Below are 25,107 nucleotides of genomic sequence, written 5' to 3' on the forward strand. Positions count from 1 at the left end.
CAGTAATATGAACAGAGGGAGGGCTGCAATGTGAGGGGAGGAGGCGCTGCAACCAGGTCTCGCCTTTATCCACTCATTCAGGTCCTTTGGGGCTGGATTTTGAGAACCTGTGGTCTTTCAGGATGCCCCCAATTTCTTCCCTTTATGAATTTTGGAAGTCACTACCTGGTAGACCTGGGTAGTATGTAAGGCAGAGGAGCACTAGAGAGGAGAACAGACTCACAGGTGTTTAGAAATAGAACATTCACTGAGAAAGCTAACCCCTACAGACAGCCACAAAAGAACATAGACAACAGACTCCCATCCAGGCCATCAACTGAGCTACACCTGTGCTACAGTATGAACGTCCCCATCAAAATTCATGTTAATATTTAAAGTTCATTGGGTGACATTAAAAAGTGAGACCCCATGAGATCTATAGGAGGCAGCTGGGCATTATAAACCCATTCATATATCTGTACATCAATGGCTTCATAGGCTAATGGCTACCTTCAGAGCAGATCTGTTATAAAAGTCCTTTGGCTCTGTCTCTCTCACTATGTGGTACCCTCAGGCCTGTCTCTGTGTTTTAAGACAGAATAGCAAGATCCCAAAAAAAAGATCTTTACCAGATATGGGCTCACAACCTTACAGCTCCCAGCTTCCAAAACCAAGAGTTAAGCCAACCTGTTCTGAATCAATAGCCCATCCTTATGCATTCGAGTACAGCAACAGAAACTAGACTACTAAGATGTCCCATGGCTGGGACATGGGCTCTGAATTCCAGACATTCTACTAAGTTACATCCTTCTACAGTACCTCAGGGGTGTCATATGTTATGTGTAAAATAGTTTTATATGACAACCACAATTGTATTCCCATAAAAAAAAGATGAGCTGTTACACTTGACATTAATGAAGTCATTATCATCATGATCACAAAAGGCTCCAAGAAGATTTTTAACTAGTGTAAATTCTGAACAGACTTACTGAATGTAATGTTGGGGCAGTAGATTATATCTAAGGCAAAGTCAACTGCAAGAGTTAGAGAAAAGCCCTAAGCCCTAATATCTCTTGATATTACCACAGACTGGCCGGCAGCATGCTAGAACAGGCTGGAGCTGGATTGGTGATGGTTCTAGCCACCTTAGTTAAGCTGTCAACTACAGTTGTTATGGAAAGCTGCATGATGGCTGTCAGTTTAAAAACTGCTGGCAATGGGCCACCTAATTTCAAAATGTGACATAGGACAAAATCGCCACTCTATTTTTGTGCATTAGGTAATCAGTCTGGAAGCTGCTGTTTGGATGGAGTTCTCCAGTTGTCTGAGAGCCTCAGCCATGGTGGGTTCGAAGGATGTGGCAGGCCTTCATAAGGACAGCCAATTCCACAAGCTTTATTTTCTTCTCTAGGGTCAATGCTTTTACTCGGTGCTCTACATATTCAGGACATTTAATTTATAATGTCTAAGAGATACTAAGTCATTGACGGTAATATGCGCACAAGAAATCCATGTGTGAAACAGAACAGCTGCAATGGACCATGTGATTTTAAAAAAGCATTAAGAAAAGACACCTTAGAGTTCATTAGACCTCAGAGTTTGAAAGAGACTACAGTGGTAACCAAGTCCCTCTCAAATTTTGATATGGATCTCCACTAAGGCTCCCATGTCCTCCTACCATAGATGCTACCATATCTCTAGGGACCCATACAGACAATTGTGTTCCCATTAATCACTTGAATCTAATTTATTTGTTGCCTGCTGTGTACCAGACACTGGCTTAGATTTCCTATTGGAGAAACTAACCATTTTACAACAAATGCCAAGAAGAAGTGTTGTGGGAAGAAGTGGAATGCAAGAGTGGAAGTAAGAGGCACTGAGGTTTTCCACACATCAGGCACGGTGACTATTTTATCTGCACAGCATTGATATAAATTAGATGCTGTGTGGGCTTGGGTTTACTACATAAGAGCACAGAAGTTTAGGACTATAGGCAACTGGTCACCAAAACCACCTACGGACGCATAACTTGTTCATACAGACCTGGACTTAACAACCTGCTGGCCCCGGTTCCTGATCCTATCACCATACATAGAACAAATTATACTGCATTAGGCAGCTAACAGCTCCTAGACATCCAATTAACCCTAATGTCTCTACTGGCAGGCCAAGCCATTGAATAGAGGAATAGTTTTGTGAAAAATAAAAACAAAATCAGGCTGGCAAAAGTGAACGTACATGTTAGTCGCCTGGAAGTGACAGAACACGGTGAGGCCTGAGAGCCTAGGGGTTGGGGCTGGATTGATGCAGGGAGTTTAAGTTATGCAGCCAGCCACAGAACAATGTAGCTTTCTTTCAGAGTATAGTGGGATACCAGAAAGACTTTTTTGTTTTGTTTCAAAGGGTAAGAAGGTTGGTCAGGTGCCTATTTAAGCATCATGGGATAGGTTTAGAAGACCCAGAGTAGATGTAGAGAGACCCAGATGACAATGGGAGGTGTGTTGCAATAATGTAAGCTAGACGTGATGAGGGGGTATGCACCAGGACATTATTAACTGGGTGCACGTGAATCTTTCTCACGAGTAGAACCACTATCCCAAGTATCAAGAATAAGACACGGGAACCACAGGTGATTTATAATGGAAAGTATAAAAGGTCCAGAGAAATGGTTTAAAGCTACCTAAGGTAAGGAGGAAATGGAGATTATAAAAAGCCTAATAATCACTGATGAAGGTGGTGTATTTCTTCAATACCAGCATTCAAGTTGAAGGCCAGCCTGGTCTACATAGTAAGATCCAAGCCAGCCAGGGCTACACAGTAAGACCTTGCCAGAAAGTGAAGGGAAGAGTGGAGAGGGGACGGGAGGGTGGGGAAGGAAGGGAAGGGGAGGGGAGGGGAGGGGAAGGGAAGGGGAGGGGAGGGGAGGAGGAGACAGGCAGGCAAGCAAGCTAGCTCAATAATTGCATCTGCATGAGATTTCTCAGGGACCTAGAAAGGTAAAAGAAAGCCAACTTTTAGGAAATACTATTTTTGAGGTGATGTTTTAATTTAAATACATTTTGTAGTGAGAAAAAAGAAAAGGACACTTCCTCAAGTTTACTTCTAACAAATTATGAAATAATCATTTGAAGATATAGCCCAGAAAAAAAAACCCAATAAATCCAAGAAAGGAGAAAATTATGTGGAAGATGCAGAAGAATACAGAGTAAGTTGTGTAATTAAGCCTAAATAATTGTTTATGCATGATTTGATAAATACTGTAGTAAAAGTGTGCAACTATAATCCTAGACAATTCCAAACGACTAGGACGTAAGAGCATTCTATGCCTTTGAAATGGCATCAGTGAAAATAAACTCTACAGTTAGATAATAGAATTTCAAGATTGGGCATGTTTATTAAATGCAAATGCAAACCATTGAAATAATCCAACAGAACAGCTCATTTGAAAACCTTTTGGACAGGATAAGAGAGGGTTCTCCTTTGAAGAAACAAAACCACAACTGTGTTTTTACAAAGGGGAAGGCAGGAAAATAAGGCAGAGCAAAAATAACAAACAAATAATAAATGAAGAAAGCAAAAATAACAAAATGGACATAGTACCTGTGAAACATAAGCCCGAGCACAGCCAGAACACAGTAAGTGCAAATCATATAGAATCCCACAACCACCAGAGACAGTGAAAAGATCTAGTCACTGGTTGTTGTTAGAGATAAGCCAAACAAATGAATGCAAAGACTGGTGAGAAAAGCCCGTGGTACAGGGATAGTCAGAGAGGAGCCAATATTGAAGGGCTGGTTTCCCACAAAACTGACAAAAAGTAGAAATATACGCTGGTGGGCAGTAATATTGAATTTTAATAAAGGCTTCACTTAAAAAGTTGTATATGTCAGAAACACGTTATTACTTACTACTCCGAAACATATATAGCAAAATCTTGTGGAAGTCATAAAACTTAAACTTGGCCATACACGTTGTAGAGAATTCCAGTGGCTCTCAGAAACTACTACTAGGAACAAGACAAGACATTTGTGTAACCAAGAGATATCTCAAAATAAAAAAAAAAAATTAAAGAGAAAACAAATAACAAATTAGATCTAATCCAAAGTGACATATGCTGAAAAATAGAAGACATACTTCAAGATTCAGGTTGTGAAGGTGGGCGTGGGCATGTATGCCTATCACCCCAGCGCTGGTGTGTGCCAGCTAATGTTTTTCCAACTTGACACACGCTAAAGTCATCTGAGCGGAGGGAACCTCAGGTGAGAGAATACCTCGATAAAACTGGCCTGTAGGAAAACCTGTTAGTTATGTGTAGTGTTAGCCCCCAAGTAGATCTTTCTTAGGTAGATAAGAAGGCAGGAAGAGCAAGGCATGAGGAGGAAGTGAGTAAGCAGTGTTCCTCTTCAGTCCTTTTCTCCAGGTCCCTGCCTGCTGCCTTGAGTTTCTGCTCTACTGTCTTTCAATAGACTGTGATGTTTACCTATGAGCTGAAACCTTTCCCTCTCCAAACTGCTTTCTGTCATGGTGTGATATCAGGGCAATGGAAGCTGAGCTGGGGTGTTCTTGTGTTCAAAGCCAGCCTAGGCTACAGAGTTAGGTTTTCTCTCAAGAGAAAAACAGAAAGAAAGAGAAGACAAAACAAGTTGCTGAAAATTTCTACAGTAAAAGGGAGGCTAAGGGAGCTGATCTGAGAAGGAAGAAACACTTTTACGTTACTTTATGTATTTAGGTGGATTTGAACATTTTTAATAACTTATATATGTATATTAATCCTTTTCTTGCCATCCTACCATCTGCCCCAGATGGCCCTGGAGCTGGTGATAGACAGCCAGGTGAGAAAGACAAGACAGTAAGACAGACACCGAAGAGACTTAATGCTTAGGTCCAAGGTTCAATGGCATATCCTGCCGTCTATCTACTTCAAATGCAAATGAAAAACTTCAGTTTATACTCATCCTCACGTAAAGTGTTCTGTATCCTTTAAGGGAAATGGAAAACATCTGAGCTATGCAGTATGACTCCGTATCTGGGATCTACACAGAGCTTTGTGCAATGGGTATTGAGGCATAATCCACACTCACCACACACTTGGGAACAACGGACACCTGGTGCAGATTAAACACCCTCCACTAGCTGTTTATCTTCTATTTGCTTAGTCCCACTGCTCCTAGTTAATGCAGCGTCTTTGGAAATGACACTAAGGTTATCTTATCTGGGTAACTGAGACCCAAGGTCACTAACCACTACCAAGGAGAATGAGATGGGGTTTACTCAAGACTTGCTTTGCACAAATGGAGCATTTCAGAGGAGGGCAAATCACATGGGCATGATGTGATAAGGGTGGAACTCTACAAAGGTGGTTTAAGATATGGAACTTGGTCCTGACTTCCAAAAGTGAACCCAATGTTAATTAATGAATACCATCCAAGCCTGCAGAAATACCTTAATTTCTATTATTTAATAGTTTTGGCACTAATCCTCCTTATTTCTAACTCTTGGCATTCTTTTGAATTTTTAGAGTGAGTGAGTGTGTGTGTGTGTGTGTGTGTGTGTGTGTGTGTGTGTGTTATGTGTAATGTGTTTGTGGTTGTAGATGTGTGCTTGTGGATGGGTATATATATATATGGAGGTCAGAAGTAGACGTTGGGTAACCTCCTCTATGTACTCTCCACCTCTTATTTGTCTGTTCATTTGTTGTTTGTTTGTTTGTTTGTTTTGAGACAGGGTCTCTCACTGAACTTAGTAATATCTAATTGGCAAGACTGGCTGGTCAGCCAGCTCTGAATCCACCTGTCTCCTGTCCTCCAGTCCTGCGGTTATAGACATGTGCTATAACCACTAGCTTTTTACATAGGTGCTAGGAATTCAAGCTTAACTTTCACACATGTGCAGCAGACACTTGGCCAAGTCAATCATCTCCCTAATTTCTATGAAGTTAGTTTTCATGGCTCCTTTTCTCAAAGAACATCATGGACTAAGTTTAATATGACCACACTCTAACACAACTCTCACCCTGTGAGTGCAGCCCACTTTCTGCACACCACAGTTATGAAGCCTAAGTTAATGCATGGTACATAAAATGCAAACCTGTGCATCACTGACATTATGAAACTCTGCATATTGTATATCTACAATGTCACTTCAAGTTTTAAATGAAGACTTGAGTGTGGTAGTGCACACCTTTAACTGCAGCACTTAGGAGGCAGAAGCAGGTCGATCTCTGTGAGTCCTTGACCAGCCTGGTCTACAAAGTGAGTCCAGAACAGCCAGGGCAGTAACCCAGAGAAATCTTGTCTTGAAAACATTTTTAATGAAGAATGCAGAACACAGAAAGCAGAAGCAGGCAGATCTCTGTGAGTTTGAGGCCAGCCTACAATAAGTTCTAGGACATCTGGGTCTTTGTAGGGAGTCCCTGTCTCAAAAAACAAGAAGTAACCAAAAAATTCTGAAATGACTGGAGTGTGGTGATTGGTGCGTGAATCGCAGCATCTGGGAGGCAGAAGCCGGAAGATCTCTAAGGCCAATCAGGACCACACAGTGGGGCATTGTCTGAAAAACAAACCAAACAAAATAGGGCTAGAGAGATGACTCTGTAGTTAAAAGCACCGGCTACCCTTCCAGGGGACTTGAGTTCAATTCCCAGCACTCACATGATAGCTAATAATGTCTGTAATTGCAGTTTCTTGGGACCCGACATCCTCTTTTGGATGCTGAAAGCATGCATGCATATGTTCCACAGACACACAGACAGACATGTAGATGTAACCCTCAACACATAAAATAATTTTTAAAAATTAGAAGCTAAAAATATGTAAACATATATACATAATGTTGTATGCATTGAGCAGGCTGTATTTATATGTTCATAAATACAAACATACACACACACACACACACACACACACACACACACACACACACACACACACCAAGGCCATGAATTTGAGAGAGAGCAAAAGGAGGTCCATGGGAGGGGCTGAAAAGAAGAACGGGAAAGGGGGAATGTGTATTTATATTATATTATCAAAAAATAAAAACTAGAATTAAACGTTTAAGTGAAAATTAACCATCTTCAGAATAATATCACCAAACCACTGGACAGCACAGGCGACACTCCAGCCTCATTACAAATGGCATCCTATGAGGCTCCTGACACACTGCTATCATGGAACAAGTTCTGCCTCACTGTTGCTGCTGCAGACCCAGCCCACAGCAAAGTGATAAAGATTCCTGGTTCCTACACTTAAAATCAATGTGAAATAGTGACAAAAACAACACAAACACTCAGAGTTTTTGACCAAGTAGCTGTCTACCTGGGTAAGACAATTTAAGGAAATAAATCAAAAGAAAGAGAGGCAAGAGAATGTAAATAGAAGATGCTCAAGGAGAACAGATAGATGGATAGATAGATAGATAGATAGATAGATAGATAGATAGATAATAGATAGATAGATAGATAGATAGATAGATAGATATGAAAAGCATTCAAAAAGTAAAAAAAACGAGCTGTATGAATATGCTCATTTTGGCCTTATCTGTAAACAACAAACCACACTGGTCCCAACGCTGTCATCCATAGCTTCATGTTCAGCTATGCACAACCTGGCAACTCAAATCAATACAGAGGCTTACAAACTACTTTATGAGTGGAGAAGTCATTATGAAATCTATCTTACTGGTGGCACATAATGGTTTCCCAATGCAGCCTATTATCAGGGTGTCAATTTAATAATGAAAAATAACACTATAAAACACCAGAATCAAATGCTGAAAATTGGTGCTCAATTAGTATATGTATGTTTGTCTGTTTTCTTAAAATATTTTAAGAATATTGTGTCACATTGTAATGAATAAAAAAAATCTGGTTTTTTACAAGCAACTGTGCATGCTTGAAATCCTAGCCCCTGGGAGGAGGAAGGGGGAGGATTTTGAGTTCAGTATCCCTGTCCGCTACATAGTGAGGTCAAAACCAGCCGGGGCTACATGAGATTCTGTCTCAAACAAATAAACATACAAAAATGTAGAAAAGTAAATGGTGGGGGCTATTCTCTAAATCTAGTATAAGCTTAATAGTTCAAATTTTCACAACTCTCCATAAAAAAAATCAACTTATTTTAAAAATCAGCTAAGGTACATAGTTCCAAATTGGACACTTGATTTGGACAAATGTAGAAAGCTGTCCAGTAGCTAGAATGGGATGTAATAAGCCCTGAGAAAGAAATGTAAATGACGAGTTATATCGCAGACCACTTGCTCTCAAATGCAGGACGGAAAGCACATTTAGTGGGACCTTTTTCAGAAGCCAGAAGTGACAGCTCAGGAGGAGACCTTCATGGGCTGGTCTTCTGGCCTTGCTAACTGTTTTCTAGCATGTTGAAGGTGGCGTTTGGATTACCTATCAGAACCCATGGAGCACCCCACTATCTCTAAAGCCTTGTGACAAACACTTCTAACAAATTAAAAGTATGTATCCTCTAAGTTTAAATGGATTTTGAGGGTGCTAAGAGACAGCAGGCCAAAGCCAGCATAAAGCCCAACTACATCTTAGAGGAGGGTACAGCTGTAGAGCGTGCCACCAGGACCCCATCCTCCAAGGCTATGGAGCATCACCTCCTGGGCACAGAAATCATTATGTCCTCTTTGTGACAGCCTTTCTTCATAAAATCCGATCCTTATCTCAAAAAGCCTTCTCATGATTGAACTATGACAAAAAAAAATTGCTCAAAAAAATAAATAAATAAAAATTCAGTCAATTCCCTCCACGAAACCATATGCTGTCCTAGGCCTGATTCATCTTCTTTATTTTGCAATTAGCTGCATAAATGTCTTGAGAAGCTCCAGGCATCATTAAACAATCTGGAAACAGCGAGAACTCTCTCCCTCAACTTAGGCTGACAAATTACTCCCCTAATAATGTATTGTTTTCTGACATTAATGTTGAAATGCCAAGGCCCTCTGACAGATAACTATTTGAAAATTTGTACTCAGAGCTTTTAAATAGCATGAAATATCAGTTTTGGAGCCAGCTGTTAAGCAGGAGGGCAGGGGCAGCGGCAAGTGTGGAGAGTGTAATGGCGGTGCCGGTAACAACTCTGGCCTCCGTCCTGATATTGGCGTATTAATGCTGGCAATGGGGTTCCCAGCACTGCAGCAATTAGGAGGATGCATTTTTTTTGGACTAAATGAACAAAATCCTCCCTATCTGTGTTTATTCCAATTTCCACGTGTTGGAAAATGAGGGGAAAAAAACACATGCAATGGAAAAATTATAAAAGATGATACAAAAGATGATCAAACACGAAGCTAAACAAGACTTTCTAAGTTTTACCTCAAAGGCAAGGGAAAGATGCTGAACTGATATGTTTGCACGAGTCACAAAGCCTCAGACTAACACCATCCTACTGAGTATAGTAACTACTGGCTACTACTGCCATCAGACATCACTCTGAATTCCTGTGTAGAACACACTCTGGAGCCAAAGACCTTTGTAAGGAAGAAGAAACAGGAAACGCCTCAGGGATATTTTTCATACTGGCAATGATATTGTATTATTTTGGATATACCAGATTAAATTAAACACTACTAAAAGTGTTTTCATGTGTTTCTTTTGACTTAACATAGCTAGCAAGAAATTTAAGATTAGATTAGGTAACTACATAAAACAAATTGAGCTGTATTACTTTATTTTTTAAATTACTTTGTTTTTTAAGACTTATTTTTATTTATGTGCTATGCATGTGAGTGTGAGTGTGTGTGTGTGTGTGTGTGTGTGTGTGTGTGTGTGTGTGTGTATAAGAAGTCAGAAAAAAGCATCAAATTCCGTGGAGCAAGAGCTATAGACAGCTGTGAGCTGCCCACCTGGGGTGCTAGGAATCAAACTCGGATCCTCTGGGCAGCCAGCAACCCTCTTAGCTGCTGAGCCAACTCTCCAGCCCCTGGAGTTGCATTTGAAGTCCCTCCAGTCCCCAGTCTGCCGCCAAGAAGCTGCATGACCCAGTGGACAAAGCCTTAGGAAGTTACTGCAAAGCAGCCTCACTTTTGGAGAGATTTTTCTTTTCCTCGTGCACCTTCCCTCAGTACCTTCCTGTTCTGTTTACCCTGGGTCCCTAATAGACAAGAACGGTTATGCTAGTTTATTTGTTTGTGAAGTGCAGCTCATACAATGCCATCCTGGGAAGACAAGCTCTAACCACCTTCTCATCATATTCTTTTGTTTTCAATCATATTTATTTTGGTCCTATCCTTATTTGCAGACCCACTACTACCTACCCATCTGGATTGGCTTGTGATAACAGTGAACTGTGATGCCATTTGTTTTAATATATGTGAAATAAGAGTACACTATTAAGAAAATTCATCAGTCCTATTATCCAATGGTCCCCAAATGTTCTGGCACTCTGTGTCACCCGAAAAACATCTGGAATATATTATTTTCCTGCCTTGATATCCAGAGAGTCTGAATATGAAGCCTTGATGAGGCCTAAGCTCACGTATTTAGGAAGCTGCCCGGGTCACTGGAGGTTTGAATACATTTTGAGGTTCACCTGTACTGCCTAATTTCCTTCTGTATCTAGTATAAAATGTATTGTCACAGTGGTGAGACTAGGGGCCTCAGCCCTACAGCTGGAATGTAAAGCTCCCAGCTCCAGCCCACTGCCGTCTGGGAAGGATGCTCTTCAAACACACTGTTACTCACTCCTCCAGAGCCTCGGCAATCAGTATGTCTTCTTTGTCAGTTTTAATATCCAACTCTGGCTCGCCACTAAGCAGTAGCTTCAAGTTATAAATAACCAGCAAAGTTCCTGTAAAAAAAAAAAAGAGGAAATATTGACTTGTCAGTACTTCAAGTGCACTAAATTCTAGACACTTCTAAACACTTTGTCTGTAGAATTCAGCGTGCTCTAGAGCAGGGCTTCCTAATACTGGGGCCCTTTAATAAAGGTCCTCATGTTGTGGTGACCTCCAAATATAAAATTATTTTTGTTTCTACTTCATAACTGTAATTTTTCTATGGTTGTGAATTGTAATGTGAATATCTGATAGGCAGGAAATCTGGTATGCCACAATGTGAAAAGGTCAGTCACAACCCACAGGTTGAAACTGCTACTCTCAAGCAAATTTCTTTCTTTTCTTTTCTTTCTTTCTTTCTTTCTTTCTTTCTTTCTTTCTTTCTTTCAGCAAAGAACATTCGGATAGAATGCAAGTTGTGCCTAATGGAAAATTATATTATCTGTCTGAGACCTCTGCACTTCCACAATACTCTGCTCTTAGCACTATTCAATCCACTGTCCATCTTTCCAACTTTGGCAGACTTTTCACAATCTGCATTATGACAATTGCTAGGAGCCTGAGCCAAGTTTGTATTGTAGGTGATGCTCTCATTGGTGAAACCAATGCATATGACAACAATTAGTTTAAAATGCTGTACCGAGTCTTGCTTTTTGATTCTAGAACTGGCACTGACAAACTATTCTGTAAAGGCCAATCAGGAAATATTCTAGGCCTTGTAGTATATATCGGTGGTGTCATAGCTACACACAACTCAACTCAACGATCACTGCTGGACCATGGAAACAGCTAGAGAGAAGACACAGAGCAATGGATGCACGTGTCAATAATGTAGGTGAGAGCGCGTGCTAGCAAGGATGTGGAGCACTGGGAACCTTCCTCCCTTGGTGGTAGGTGTGAAAATTTGTATAGCCACTATGGAAACTAGTACAGTGGTTTCTCAGAAAGATAGGAATCCATGTACCTCAAGATCTAACTACACCACCCTTGCGCATATACCCAAAGGACATTTCATCTTACCACAGGGGCACTTGCTAAACATGTTCATTCCTACTCTGTTCATATTAGCCAGAAATCAGATACAACCTAGATTACCTTCAACAGGTTAGTAGATAAAGAAAATGTGGTACATTTACGCAATGGGACATCACTCAGCTCTTTGAAAAAAAAATGGCATCATGAAATTTGCAGACAAATGGATGGAAATAGAAAAAAAAATCATCCTGAGTGACACAACCCAGACTCAGAAAGATTAAAACAGGAAACATTCGCTTATATTTAGATATTAGACATTAAAAAATGAAAGCCATACTACAATCTGTAGACCCAGAAAGGTTAGGCATAGAGGAAGTGACTAAGGGGGACACAGAGGTGTCCCTGGGATGAGGAAATAGAATAGACGTTCTAAGTGGACTGGAGGCATGGGGGACAAGAACAGGCAGCTAAGGTGGGAATGGTGAGAGCGAGGCGAGGTGGAGTAAGGGAAGGAGTGAGGGGAGAGATGGCTAGAGTTGAAGAGCATTTGAGGAACACTTGTGAGGCAGAAAGGAAGCACAGTGCAGTGGAAACTTCCTATAATACACAAAGGGGATCCTGATGAAGTCTCCAAATATGGGAAACACATCCTCTACTGGCCATCTCTTGTCACCAAATAAAGCTTCCAGTGCTGGGACTAGGTTTTTCCAATCGAGTTGTTAGCCAAAGGAATCCCACAGAAATCTCCTAACAACCCAGGCTGTTGCCAAGACAGTACACTGCTTTCCACGAACTGACTCCTACTCCAAAGGCATCATTAACCAAAAATGTCCAAACTATTCACAAAACTGTTTACAATATGAAGACAAATGTGAATTTCAATGAAAGTAAAAAGGGAAACTAATTATACTTCTTTCGTTAGGGCGAACAAAATAACAAAAATTCTGTAGTCAAAATGAGAAGTTTGTAGTCAAAACGCCTGTATCTAAATCCTGGATCAATCACGGAACCATGGCGCGCCCACAGATAAATCTCTTTCTTTGTTTTTCTTTTCTTTCTTTTTTATATGTGCCGAAGACCTGCACTCACACATAAAGACATAAAAGGAAGAGGGGACTAGCTGGAAAGAAGGGAGCCCACAGGGGTAGGAGGGGGATCAGAGATGGTAATGGGACAGTCAAAATGATCACAAAGCCGTGTATATATGTATCCCCTATTTTTCTAATCTATCCAATGGAACTCATAGGCATAATAAAATAAGCAAAAATAAAAACCATTTTACTAATATTTATATGAGCACTTCATAATTAGAAGTCCTCTGAAAGACTAAATGATCATTAAAGACATTGCAAGATATTTGAAACCTGAGTTTGTGAACTATAAAAACCTGTTTCTAATTGTGGTATGGCTCAGTCTTTGATTCTAGAGGTAGCTCTCCTTTTACTATAAACAAATACTTGTGGTGAGGCTCATCCCTAGCAGACACCTTTCATCCAAGAACTTTCTGTAAACAGGATTAAATAAAATTAACCCTAGGTCAAGAGGCAGAGCAAGCAATCAGTTGACAGGGGTTAAACAGAAAGAAGAGACATCGAGTTGAAGGTATTTAGGACAGCAGGGAGAAGAAAAGAGCCTTATCCTCCTGAGAAGTGAGCTGAACAAGAAGGGACTTTTCCTTCTAGGATGTCATCTGAGTAGGAAGGTCAGTTGACTGCTTTCTCTGAGCTAGCAAGTTTTCACCCCAGCATCTGGCTCCTGAGTCTTCATTAGTAAAATTGAATGATTGGGATTTTGTAGTTATAACAACATTAAGATATATAAATAATACTGCCTGTTTTCCTTCATATGTAGAACCTACACTTAACATTGTTATCTGTGTGTATATAAATGTATTGATGTATGTGAAGGGGTCACAAGATTAAAAAGGAAATTATAACTGGGAGGAAGAGATCTTAAGGGAAGGGAGAAAGCAGAGAGTGTAATGGAGTGTAATACTACAAAAGCAGAAGTGAGGTTTAACTCAGGGAAGGAAAGGGACCAGCAAGCAGGGAAAAGGCCACGGAAGAGGGGAACGGTGAGAAGAAAATATAAGGACACATCTGAAGCTACCGTGAAGACCATTCAGTGTAACCTAAAACAATAAGGTTATAATATTTATGCTAATATAAATACTAATTTAATTACCATCTTTGTTTCTCAGTTAAAGAAGGAAAGAAGTTAACATTTAAAAAAGTTCAATGCCACAGGTTTTAGAAGGTATCTCAGAGATAAACTAGGCCGAGTTGGAAATGAAAGTATCAAAATCTTACTATAAGTATTCTATTAATTAAAACACTGCTAAGGGCAGGCAGGACACACACAGCTTTCTCTAAAGCAGACTTCTTTTGTTGTTGTTGTTTTGTTTTGTTTTGTTTTGTTTTGTTTTGTTTTGTTTACAGAGATGAAAATAGAGTCTGTCTAGAGAAAGACTGGCACAATGAAATTCCAGTAACTGGCGCAGTCTAGACGCTAAGAGGACAGCAGAGGCCAAAAGAAACAGAGGAAGGAGAGCTCCATCAGTCTGGGAGAGGACTGTAGATGGAGGTTTGCTTACAGCCCCACCGGCAGGAGTACATTACTGCATCCAGTAACTCTCAGCAATGCAGCATCACCCAAACCCAGAAGCCGCACTTGACAGCTCCCTCTGCTATGAAGGTGGGGACTGAGAAGCCCTGTGGGCATCCTCTGCTCACTCGGAAGCGCGAACCTGCACCTTTCTCCTTGTGTCAAGAATTTACAGTACCTCATATCTGAATCCTTTTGAGATAAACCTGAGGTGGATAAAAATTAATGGCTGCCCTCCTGGGAGACTACACCTGAGATCACTGATACAAAAAAAAAAATATGAAAATGCATGCTTCCATCAAAAACTGTGCTTCTGACGACCTACCACATCTCCCGTAGATCATATCAAACTGCTGCATCAATTCATCTTCGGTTTTGAATGGGGAGTATTTATAAATGATGGACAGTTCGGTGAAGAACTTCTGGGGGTCATCTGTGACGCTCTCTCTTGTTCTCGTTAGCCACGAAGGTATTGGAACTACAACCTAGTTTTTAAAACACATCAATTTATTATGAAATACACACAAGCATTCCCTTGTTTTATTCTAATGCATTCCATTCCCTCCAAATCACAAAACACAAAGTAAAAAGTTATTATCCTCCTGAAGATTTATGAGAAAGAGACAGACAAAAAATATGTATACTCAGGGTTTTGCTTTTAAATTTTCCAGTGTCATAGCTTCAGAGATGGCTTACTGGGGAAAAGCTTTTGTCACCAAGCCTTGAGTTCAACTCTTGGGATGGCATACATGGTAGAAGAAAAAAACAATGTCCACAAATTGTCCTCTGACCTCCGCATACATGCCTCGGTACAACAGGCCAACGCACACACACACACACACACACACACACACACACACACACACATACACACACACACACACACACACATGAACATACATGCACACAAAAGAAAATAAGTAGAGTTACCCCAATAAGCCTGCTAGTTACATTACTGCACTCCCGCTGTCAGTCCCTACCCACAATCCCTGAGCTTTCATTAGGTTAACCTTTGAAGTATTCAGGATTAATAGGCATAAAAGCCCTCTGATATGAGAGAGAGCATGAAGGTGGATGAGCAGGGAGTTGGGAGAGAATCTGAGAAGAGTTGAGGTCAGAAGAATAAATATGATCAAAATATATTTTGTGAAATTCTCAAAGAATTAATTTTTAAAATTTTAAGCTTCTGCTATGATAAATACAAGCAAGGTTTAAAAAATTCTGTGGAAACAGAAGCTATCAGAGGAAGACAGAAATTTCAGGGAGAGAAACAAAAATTGCTAAAGCCTTCAGAGTAAGCTGGCTTTGATGGCATGCACCTGTAAACCCTCTACTCAGGAGGTAGAGGTAGAAGGGTCAGAAGTTTAGGGCCAACCTTGGCAATTTAATGAGGTCCTTTGTCAAAATAATCTTCTTAAATTAAGGTGAGGATATGTCTCAGTGATGGAGAATTTACCTAAAATGCCTGAGGCCCCAGGTTCATTCTCTAGGATAGATAAATGATTCAAACAGCCTAAGTAAAATTTTCAGTTATAAGAGAAAATACTATGTCCTTAAAATAAAAACTAGATTGTCTTTGAAAACGAAAACAATGAGCAAGTAAGAAACACTTCTTGGAAGTTAAGAATATAATTACAGGGGCTGGAGAGATGGCTCAGTGGTTAAGAGCACTGTCTGCTCTTCCAGAGGTCCTGAGTTCAATTCCCAACAACCACAGGGTGGCTCACAACCATCTAAAATGGGATCTGATGCCCTCTTCTGGGATACAGGTGTACATGCAGATAGGGTGTGTGTGTGTGTGTGTGTGTGTGTGTGTGTGTGTGTGTGTGTGTGTGTGTGTGTGTAAATTAAGAAAAGAATATAATTACAGGAGGAAAATGTCATAAAGGAAATAGAAGATGGATATGGAGAACCAAGCAAAAATAAAAAGACAGTTGGTTTTTTTTTATTCACAAGTCTAAGTGTTGAACACAAGAGCTGGAAAAAGAGATAAAAGAGAATCCAGATGGAAAAAAATCACCAGTTGGATGGGAACCACCCCAGGGCTGAAGCGTATGAGTTTCTAGAATGGAAAGATCCTACTGTGTGCAGCACAAAGGTTGCAGATAGAGCACAGTGGGAAAATGCTGAAATAAAAATAGGCGATAAAGAAGGCTCTCTCAGAGGGAGGGAAAAAGAGATAAAAGAATCCCACATAAGACCACAGAACAAAGTTAAATGGCTTCAGGTTTCTCAATCACAAGACTGGAAACTTGATGACAGAGCACTGCCTTCCAAATCTCGAAGGAAAATGAAGCCTAGCTTAGAAATAACACCAAGTGTAACAGTAAGATTACATGACGTTTGCACATAGAGTCTCACTTACTCTCCAGCTCAGGACCAAGTCCAAGTATAGAGTGCAAGAGAGAGCAAGCTACAAACACATGCACACATGCACTATGCACACACACACTCACACACATGCACATGTATGCACACACACACACACACACACACACACACACACACACACGCATGCTCTCGAGATTTGTGATCTGAGAGCTGACATAGGAGATGGTTGGAGAGGGTTGGCACACAGAGTGAAGGCAAGGCAGAGCCTGCCTGGCAGCTAAATGCCAACCGTGGGAAGCAGAGGCACGAACCACAGTGAGGGGAGGGCTCCAGAGCGGAGTTTACTGGGGAAGATGGCGCTGGCTGCAGTGTGAGGCTGGGGCTAACCCAGTGGTACAACCATGGAAAGCACACACAACACTATGTAATGGCTCGTTCTAGATAAATCAAAAGGTGCACGAGAAAAAACAACCATGGAATAGTGGATGGCATACTCTAAGGTGAAGGATATAAAGCCTTAACATGTGTGCATGTGTGTGCATTTATGCATGTGTGTGTGTGTATGTGTGTGTGTGAGTGTGTGCACGTGTGTGTGCTCCTCTTTGACTAAAGGCTATTGCTTTGGTGCAAACCCAAGCCTGCAGCAGGCTCTCACTGCCACACTGTTCAAACCCCATTCCCATCCTACACAGACCAGCCAGCCTAGATGCAAGTCATATCGTATCCATAAAACGCTCACCAGCCACTCAGGGTTCTCTAGTTTCTCCCTCCGCACTGCCACTTTTTGATATTTTGGTAATAACAGCTTTCCATGCTCACTGAGACGTGGTTGCCTCTGTTGTTTTACAACAGTCCAGTTTTGTTATTTAGCCTATTTCTGTGTGTCTGACTTATCATGAGGCTGAGAATGTTTTAATAGTAACAGGGTCCTCGGCTGGTTTTTTTTTTCCGTCCACAGAATCTAACCATTGCTAAGCAGACAGTATTTATAATATGCATATGGTGTCCTGACTTACAATTACCATTGTTCATAACACAGCTCAAACACTGTAAACTAATGGAGCTGTCGGAAGTTCAGCAAAGGGAGTTCAAGATATGGTCACCAGAATTAGCAATTTAAGTCTATTTTTGCATTCAGTTTCTTTATAGAACGTGTTCTAAGTCTTTGACTTCAACAGTTTATTTATTTAAAAAGTGATAAAATGTGTGTAACGCAAATGGTGGAAAGGTCTCTAGAAGCTTCTGCAAAAAAAATATTACTGTGCCAAAGACAGCTTCTTCTTGTTCTGGGAAATTTGAGCACAAGGAGAAGAAAATTAAGTTCTCCACAAAGGCCTCCAGTGACCCCAGAGTGTAAAGACACCTTCTGTCCATTCCTCAGACATATGGGCAAATTCCTAAGTCATAATCAGCAAGGAGTTATAGCAGACTTCATCTCCTGAGAGGGTAAATGAAACTTGCACTGTTGCCATGGAAACGGAAAGAAAGCCCCATGTCTTACCTCTGTGAGACCTTCTTTTTCACAGAAAGTCTGAGAAAAGAACAGACAGGTCATGGTCTCTTCCTTCTTTGTGAAAAGAATAAAGTCTTTGCCAATTCTCATGGACCCACTATATTAAAACAGAAGAGCACAGTGATTTACATGTGATTCACATACAGACACCGAAAGGAAGAAACAAGAGGCATGATTTTGTTTACTGTAACAGGTTGTTCTCTTCAATAACCCTTCTGCCTGACTCATCCCCAGGGATGCGCAAGATTTTTGGTTTGGTTTGGTTTGGTTTGGTTTGGTTTGGTATGGTTTTTTGAGACAGGGTCTCTCTGTGTTAGCCTTGGCTGTCCTGGACTTACTTTGTAGACCAAGCTGGCCTCGAACTCACAGAGATCTGCCTGCCTTGGCCTCCCAAGTGCTGGGATTAAAGGCGTGCGCCACCACACCTGGTCTGCACAAGTATTTTTTGACTTCTCGAGGTAGACCAGATGAACCCGAGCAGATCAAGCCTGGCACTTTGGCTTGAGATACAATTGCCGAGGCTCAAAAGAGCAAACGCTGGGCCCTGGGAGGAGGCACGCTTGTCTCTTACATTGAAAGCAAACTAAAGGAAGCAGCAGATGCCACGCCGATGCTCAAATATGCTTTGAGAAACAATAGAACATAAAGATGCAGCTGCTTTTGTTGTAAACAGCTGAGTCAGCTGTGGGTATAAATATTCCAAAGTGAGTTTATAAGATCCCTAGGACTTCTGCCATGTGTGTCTGCTTGTAAAAAATTGCTTCCTTGTCGCTTTCAGTATCCAAAAGTAATATATTCCTTAAGGTGAAACCATTCTCACCTCTTAAGCCCATTGCCATATTGCCCGATGAACTTCAAGGATGACAAGCGTTTCTTGGATGTTCCGAAGTAAATGATGTCTGAAGCTTCATCTGTAATCGACAGAGATTTCTTAACGTTGTCCGGGTGACGTCAGCATGGGGTCATGCTGTCAGCATTACACCCGTGCCTCAGGACGTTAGGACAAGTCTGTAGCTTTTGAGACAGCCCAGACAAGGGCTGGTGTCATGACCCAGAATCACAAACATCCTCATGGTGATGCACTGAAGGTCAGACAGGCCTAGCCATGTGACCTTGGGCACAGTTTAAAACTGTGGACCTCAGTTTCCTTGTATCTAAAAGGGAAGAGCTAATAGCACAGCTGTGACAAAGATAAAGAAAACAAAGTAAATGAGATGATATATCTATGAAATGCTTCACACACCACCTTGAGCATAAGAAGTGTTACTGTAAATGTCTACTAGCTAGTAACTTGCTCCTGGGGTTGGTTCTGGTTCAACCGGGTCCATGTGACCCTGAGGCAAAGAGATTCCTCTGCTGCTGCCTGAAGATTGTTTCCAGACTTGTTCTTATCTCTCCAAAACATTCAGGCTCCCAGGAAGAAATGCTCTGAACTTCAAATACCTGATCTTCTGACTATGAATGCTCTTCGTATTAGCCCACCAAGTACAGGCTTAGGGTGACATAGAGGCCCTGTGGCCCTTTGGGTACAGGCAATGCTATAGTTCGGCACCATACGGTGTGAGATACTGAAAGACCACTGACATCCTGTTAGTTTGAAGCTGAATACATTTAACCACGTGTTCTCATAAGGAGGTAAGCCAAGCCATAGGCTGAATGCCCATAAGAATACTAGCCAGCAGTTATTGGCAGTTTCATATGTCTTGGGAACATTATATACCTCACATGCATTTCCTACTGTTCATTTACAATAAGCTTGCAGGACGATATTAAAATCTGTATTAGTGTGGTCGTAGAAAAAAGAAAAAGAAATACAAGATTATGTCCTAGAAGATTAAGTGAGGGAAGCGAGTGATGTGACAGGAAAGGAAAGAAGTGTGCTCTTCAGGTAGAATGATTAGGAAATGGCACTGAAGTAGGTCAGCCCCTGAGAGCACGATTCAGATGATGAGAGTCCCAGCGGGTCTGGCTGGAGTGCTATATGTAAGAAAGTGAATACTCCGTGAGAAGTCCCAGGAGGGAGATGGGGCTGTGAGACGCCGACTGTGAAGGGACGGTGTCTGAGCCCGACTCTGAAGCAATGAGTACTCATTGGGGGGTGGGAGGAGGTTTACAGCAAACACAGGGAATAATGTTTTCTCTGCACTGGAGCATCTGTTCTGAGTTGGTTTGTGCTAAAGTTAAAGATATAAAGCCTGGTCTAAACAGTGTGCTCCCGCCAAGTCAGGACTTTATGACGAAAGTGCCTCAAAGGGAAAAACGAGACAAAGAAACCAAAGATAAAGTAATGCGACATAGCACAGATGCATTTGTTATGAAAGACTGTGGAAGAACGAAGAGAAAAAAACCATCCTGGAAATCATAACATCAGTCTTCTATGGGTCAAGCAGGATCTAGCTCAATTTAGACCACAGATATTTGCATTTTCAGTCACCCAAGATAAATTATTTCTGATGTATATCTTGATTTCCAGTTGTCGTGCTTATGGTTCCTATTGCTGTAATAAAAACGACATGACCCAAAACAACTTGGGATACGGGTGGGGTGAGAGGTTATTCGCTTACAGTTCCACACCCATCCATCCATCATCAAAGAGAATAAGGACAGAAACTCCAGGCAGGAACCTGGAGACAGGAGTTCGAGCAGAAGAGTTGGAGCAGAGACCTTGGGTGACGGCTTTTCACTAGCTTGCTCACCCTGCTTTCTTCTACCATCCAGAGCCACCTACCTATGGGTGGCACCACTCCCAACAGTCTGGGCACTCCTACATCAATCATTAATCAAGAAAATGCCCTACAGGCATAGCTATAGGCAATGTTATAGAGGCGTTCTCTCAAGTGAGAGTCTCTGTTCCCTGACAAGGTTTGTATCAAGTTAACAAAAAATAACTGGCACACTAAAGATGTACAGCTAGCTGTCACTGTTCTCTCTTATATGCAGAACCCAGATTTAAGCGTACACATACTCATATATTACATGCATATATGTTAATATGAATATGAATATATATATTACATGAAAGCAGGGAGAAGAAGGACCACTTGGACGGAGAAGGGGGTAACCAAGGATGGTGGGGAAGTAAAAGTGCAAATGCACAAGGCTATACATGCATGAAAACATCACTAAGAAGCACACTATCTTATACATTTACTAAATAAATTGGTAACAAAACAAATGATAATGTAAAAAAACAAATGCTTTTTTTTTTTGTTTCTTGAAACAGTGTTTCTTTGGGTAGCCTTGGCTACCCTGAACTCACTTTGTAGACTAGGCTAGCTTCAAACTCACAGTGATCTGCCTGCCTCTGGCTCTCAAGTGCTAGGATTAAAGGCATGCGCCACCACGCACAGCTAACAAATGCTTTTTTAAAAACATCTGTTCTTTCAACAATACTGTTTTTTTTTCTCCTATGTACAGATACTCCTTGAATCCTGCTACAGAGTTATACATATCCCAATAAACCCAGGACAAACTGGTAAATATCGAAAGGAGAATGTGTAAGATGCCTGGTCACTGATAAACACAGCTCAGCCGCACAGACCGCAGAGGAGCATTGTGATCCGTGGTGGACTAGGAGTTGGGGCCTGCTGGCAATGCCCAACATCCCAAGAGGATAGCCTGCACACACTGCCAGCCCAAGAGAAGATCACAACAACTTCCATCGAATACACACTACTGTACCACAATTTTTAAAAATTCTCTCAGAGACAGACAGTATCTGTATCAACTAGTGCGGTTTCCTCCTGAAAACTGATTCTTAACGGTTTACCCTTCTTGTAAATGACCTACCAGGAAAGACAGCATCCTCTTGTAGGAGATCAGACTGTATCACACACATCCTTCTACTTATGGCTGGGCAGTGATGGTGCACACTTTTAATCCCAGCCCTCATGAGACAGAAGCAGGTGGATCTCTGTGAGTTCAAGGCCAGCCTGGTCTAGAGAACAAGTTCCGGGACAGCCAGAGCTACACAGAGAAACCCTGTCTGGAAACTAATGAACGAACAAACAAACAAAGAACTCGGGAAAATGAACTTGCAACTCAGGAGAGATATGAATAGACTTTCTTTGCTGTGGTTCTCTAGAGCCCCCCTTACCAAGGAAAGCTGTCCAAAGAAAGTAAGAACAAGCTGCTGAGAGGCACAGCGGGGCGTTTTCTAAACTTGCCCAGTGGCCCTTGGGAACAAGAGGTGATATTAATGCTAAAGGAGAGTTAGCTGCTTTGCTTATGTTCTCGGTGTTCTCCACGTGACGGTCCCCCTTTCCATGCATGTGTAACTTGCCAGCCTGCTGGGTTTCCCTAGCCATTTTCTAAGCGAAGTGGTCAGAACCCTAGCTTAGGAAACAAAGCATTATAAGAAATCTGGATTAGATCCACAACAGCACACGGTCAGGATCAGAGGGAACATTGTTCCAGCTGCCCAAAGTCTGCACTGTGCTCCCGTGATGCACTGGCTAGGGGCTACCCTTAAATATACAAAGATAAATGCATAAATATATCATGGATGTATTGCTATGGTGGGAAAATTCAGTCAAAGCAACTAAACCTTTGAACAAGAGAAAAAAAACAAGGAAAAACACTCTCTGTCTCTCTGTCTGTGGCTCTCTCTCTCTCTCTCTCTCTCTCTCTCTCTCTCTGTGTGTGTGTGTGTGTGTGTGTGTGTGTGTGTGTGTGTTATGCAGAAAATTAATAGCAGCCTAAAGGCATTGGAAATTGCCTCAGGGCTAAAAGAAGAGCAAGTAAAAGACCTCAGAGTCTATTCAGTTACTTTTTGTAATCTGCTCGTTTCAGGTGCTTTTGTCTTACAATCAAGTATGATTTGTCTTTCATGTGCTCTGACTATATATAGTATGTATAGTCATTTTGTGTCTTGATTTAGATGGTTAAAATGAATTTATTATGTGAGCTAGAATATTTAAACCTAAAAAATAAAATTAAAAAAAAAAAAGTTGTCTGCGATGTCTTTGCCCTAATCGCTCTATATCTCTGGTTGGAATACATATGTGGTTCAATTTATTTTTATTTATTTTCTGGGTTTGCAGACTGCTTCCTTCCACAGCCAGTTAGGTGTGTAGAAAATTAACTTACCAGGGCTCATGCCACATCCATCATCCAGCAAACACAACATGAATCCTCCCTGTAGTGTTTCATTATCCACTGTAAGACAAAGCAGTTATTCCTAATAAATACTGGGCTTAATTCGTTCATCAGAAAGTCATGCTGCTCCCATAATTATCCGTCCTGCTCCATGGCAGGCTTGGAGCCCCAAGTACAGAATAGAGATCAGCTCGGGATGAAACCTTGCCTATAGCTTCCTAAGAAACTGCAGGGGAAAAACAATCACACAGCCAAAAGAATTTAAATTAACACACAATATCTGCAGGGAGATAAATTATGCATACAGCAGGACAGGCCCTGCTCAGGACCTGGATTGGTTCTTTTAAACTTCAGGTAATTGTCCCCTGGGAGAGGGGAAGATGGTGATGGTGAGAGGAGACCCCCAGCATCTGTCTATCTACTTGATCATCCCCATGCCCTGCCAACAATGCAGCAATTCTAACATAAATCTGGGCCATTCTTATTAAATTCATCAGGCTTCCTTCTAAGTAGCTAATTCCTCTGAGAGCCTTTGGTGAGTGTTACTTTGTAGCAGCAAATATTTGCTTCTTGATGATGCTTTTGATTTCTGGAAAGGGGAGAGTCATTTGAAGCCAATTTTGGTGATGAAGAGATGCCATTAAATTATATAATCTTGTCTCCGGTTTAAAATGTTAAAGGTGTAACTAAAACTAATGAAATGAATTTTAGTGCAGTCTGCAAACCGGCTCTGAAAATCATTTCAGCAGCTGCATATGAGTACTAACACATTTCCTTTTTAAATAATAACGCTGCTGAGGAATAACATATGCACAATAAGTAACATACAGTTAAAGTATATAATTTAATTAATTTTGTCATATGGGTAAAAGCATCACAATCCATGCAGAGAGAATATCCAATACCCCAAGTATTTCCTCTTTCCATACCCAATCGCCATGTCTTAGTCCTCAGACCATCATCAACATGCTTTATGTTGCCATGAATTGAGTTTTTTAGCATATCTAAATCAACCTATGTATTCACAGTCCAATTATAATTCAAATTTAGAACTGAGGCAGTGTTCAAGATGGCCGACAAATAAATATCGAAAAGACACACCCAGTTTTGTTAACCCAATTTTGTTACTAGAACAAAATACCCGAGACCGGATAATTTATGAGAAGAAAACTATTTATCTCATGATTCTGCAGGTCTAAGAGATTGGTGGCACTTTCTGCTCAGTTCTGTAAGGACTTCGTGGCACACACCTTTAATCCCAGCACTCAGGAGGCAGAGGCAGGGGAATTGATGTGAGTTTGAGGACAGCTTGGTCTACAAAGGGAGACCAGGACAGCCAAGGCTACACAGAGAAACCCTGTCCCGAGAAAAAAAAAAAAAGGACTTCGTGGTATCGGGTATACCAAATGCCAGTGGGAAGACCAAATGCAAGGACATGTGGCATCTGACCACGTGGCGAGTCAAGAAGCCAGGAGCCCAGAGTCAAACTGCATGACAACCTACTTAGAACAACATTAATCTCTTTTGAGGATGATATTCCCCAATACTTGTATCACCCTCCCAACTAGCCTTGACCTTCAACATCCCATTATCCCTTATTGCTATCCACTGAAGACTAAGTGTCTAAGATGGGAGCCCACAGAGGACAAACCACATTCAAACCATAAAACTAATTTGTGGGGACTCATAGTAACTTGACTTTGTACTCATGCTAAGAGCTGTTCCTCATTATTCCTTGTCATCCAGGACTGAGAGGCACCTGGCCCAGGACATTCCTTAGCCTCAGCTGCACTATAGAGAGTAACCACAGCCAAATTTGA

The 25,107-nt window shown here is 41.3% G+C and overlaps 1 protein-coding gene across 1 annotated transcript in view; it reads right to left on the reverse strand.

Annotated features, from left to right (window-relative positions):
• Window positions 1–25,107, reverse strand: part of MORC1 (MORC family CW-type zinc finger 1) — a 149,435-nt gene that overhangs the window by 111,410 nt on the left and 12,918 nt on the right. Inside the window, exons 4-8 of the mRNA XM_084800473.1 lie at window positions 23,279–23,347; window positions 19,011–19,101; window positions 18,179–18,287; window positions 14,672–14,831; window positions 10,676–10,781 (exon numbers count right to left, since the gene is read on the reverse strand). Of these exons, the coding sequence (XP_084656599.1) occupies window positions 10,676–10,781; window positions 14,672–14,831; window positions 18,179–18,287; window positions 19,011–19,101; window positions 23,279–23,347 (535 nt within the window). The remainder of the gene's footprint in view (window positions 1–10,675; window positions 10,782–14,671; window positions 14,832–18,178; window positions 18,288–19,010; window positions 19,102–23,278; window positions 23,348–25,107) is intronic.

Source organism: Acomys minous (assembly GCF_964271855.1).
Source record: "Acomys minous genome assembly, chromosome: 11".
Classification (NCBI taxonomy): Eukaryota; Metazoa; Chordata; class Mammalia; order Rodentia; family Muridae; genus Acomys; species Acomys minous.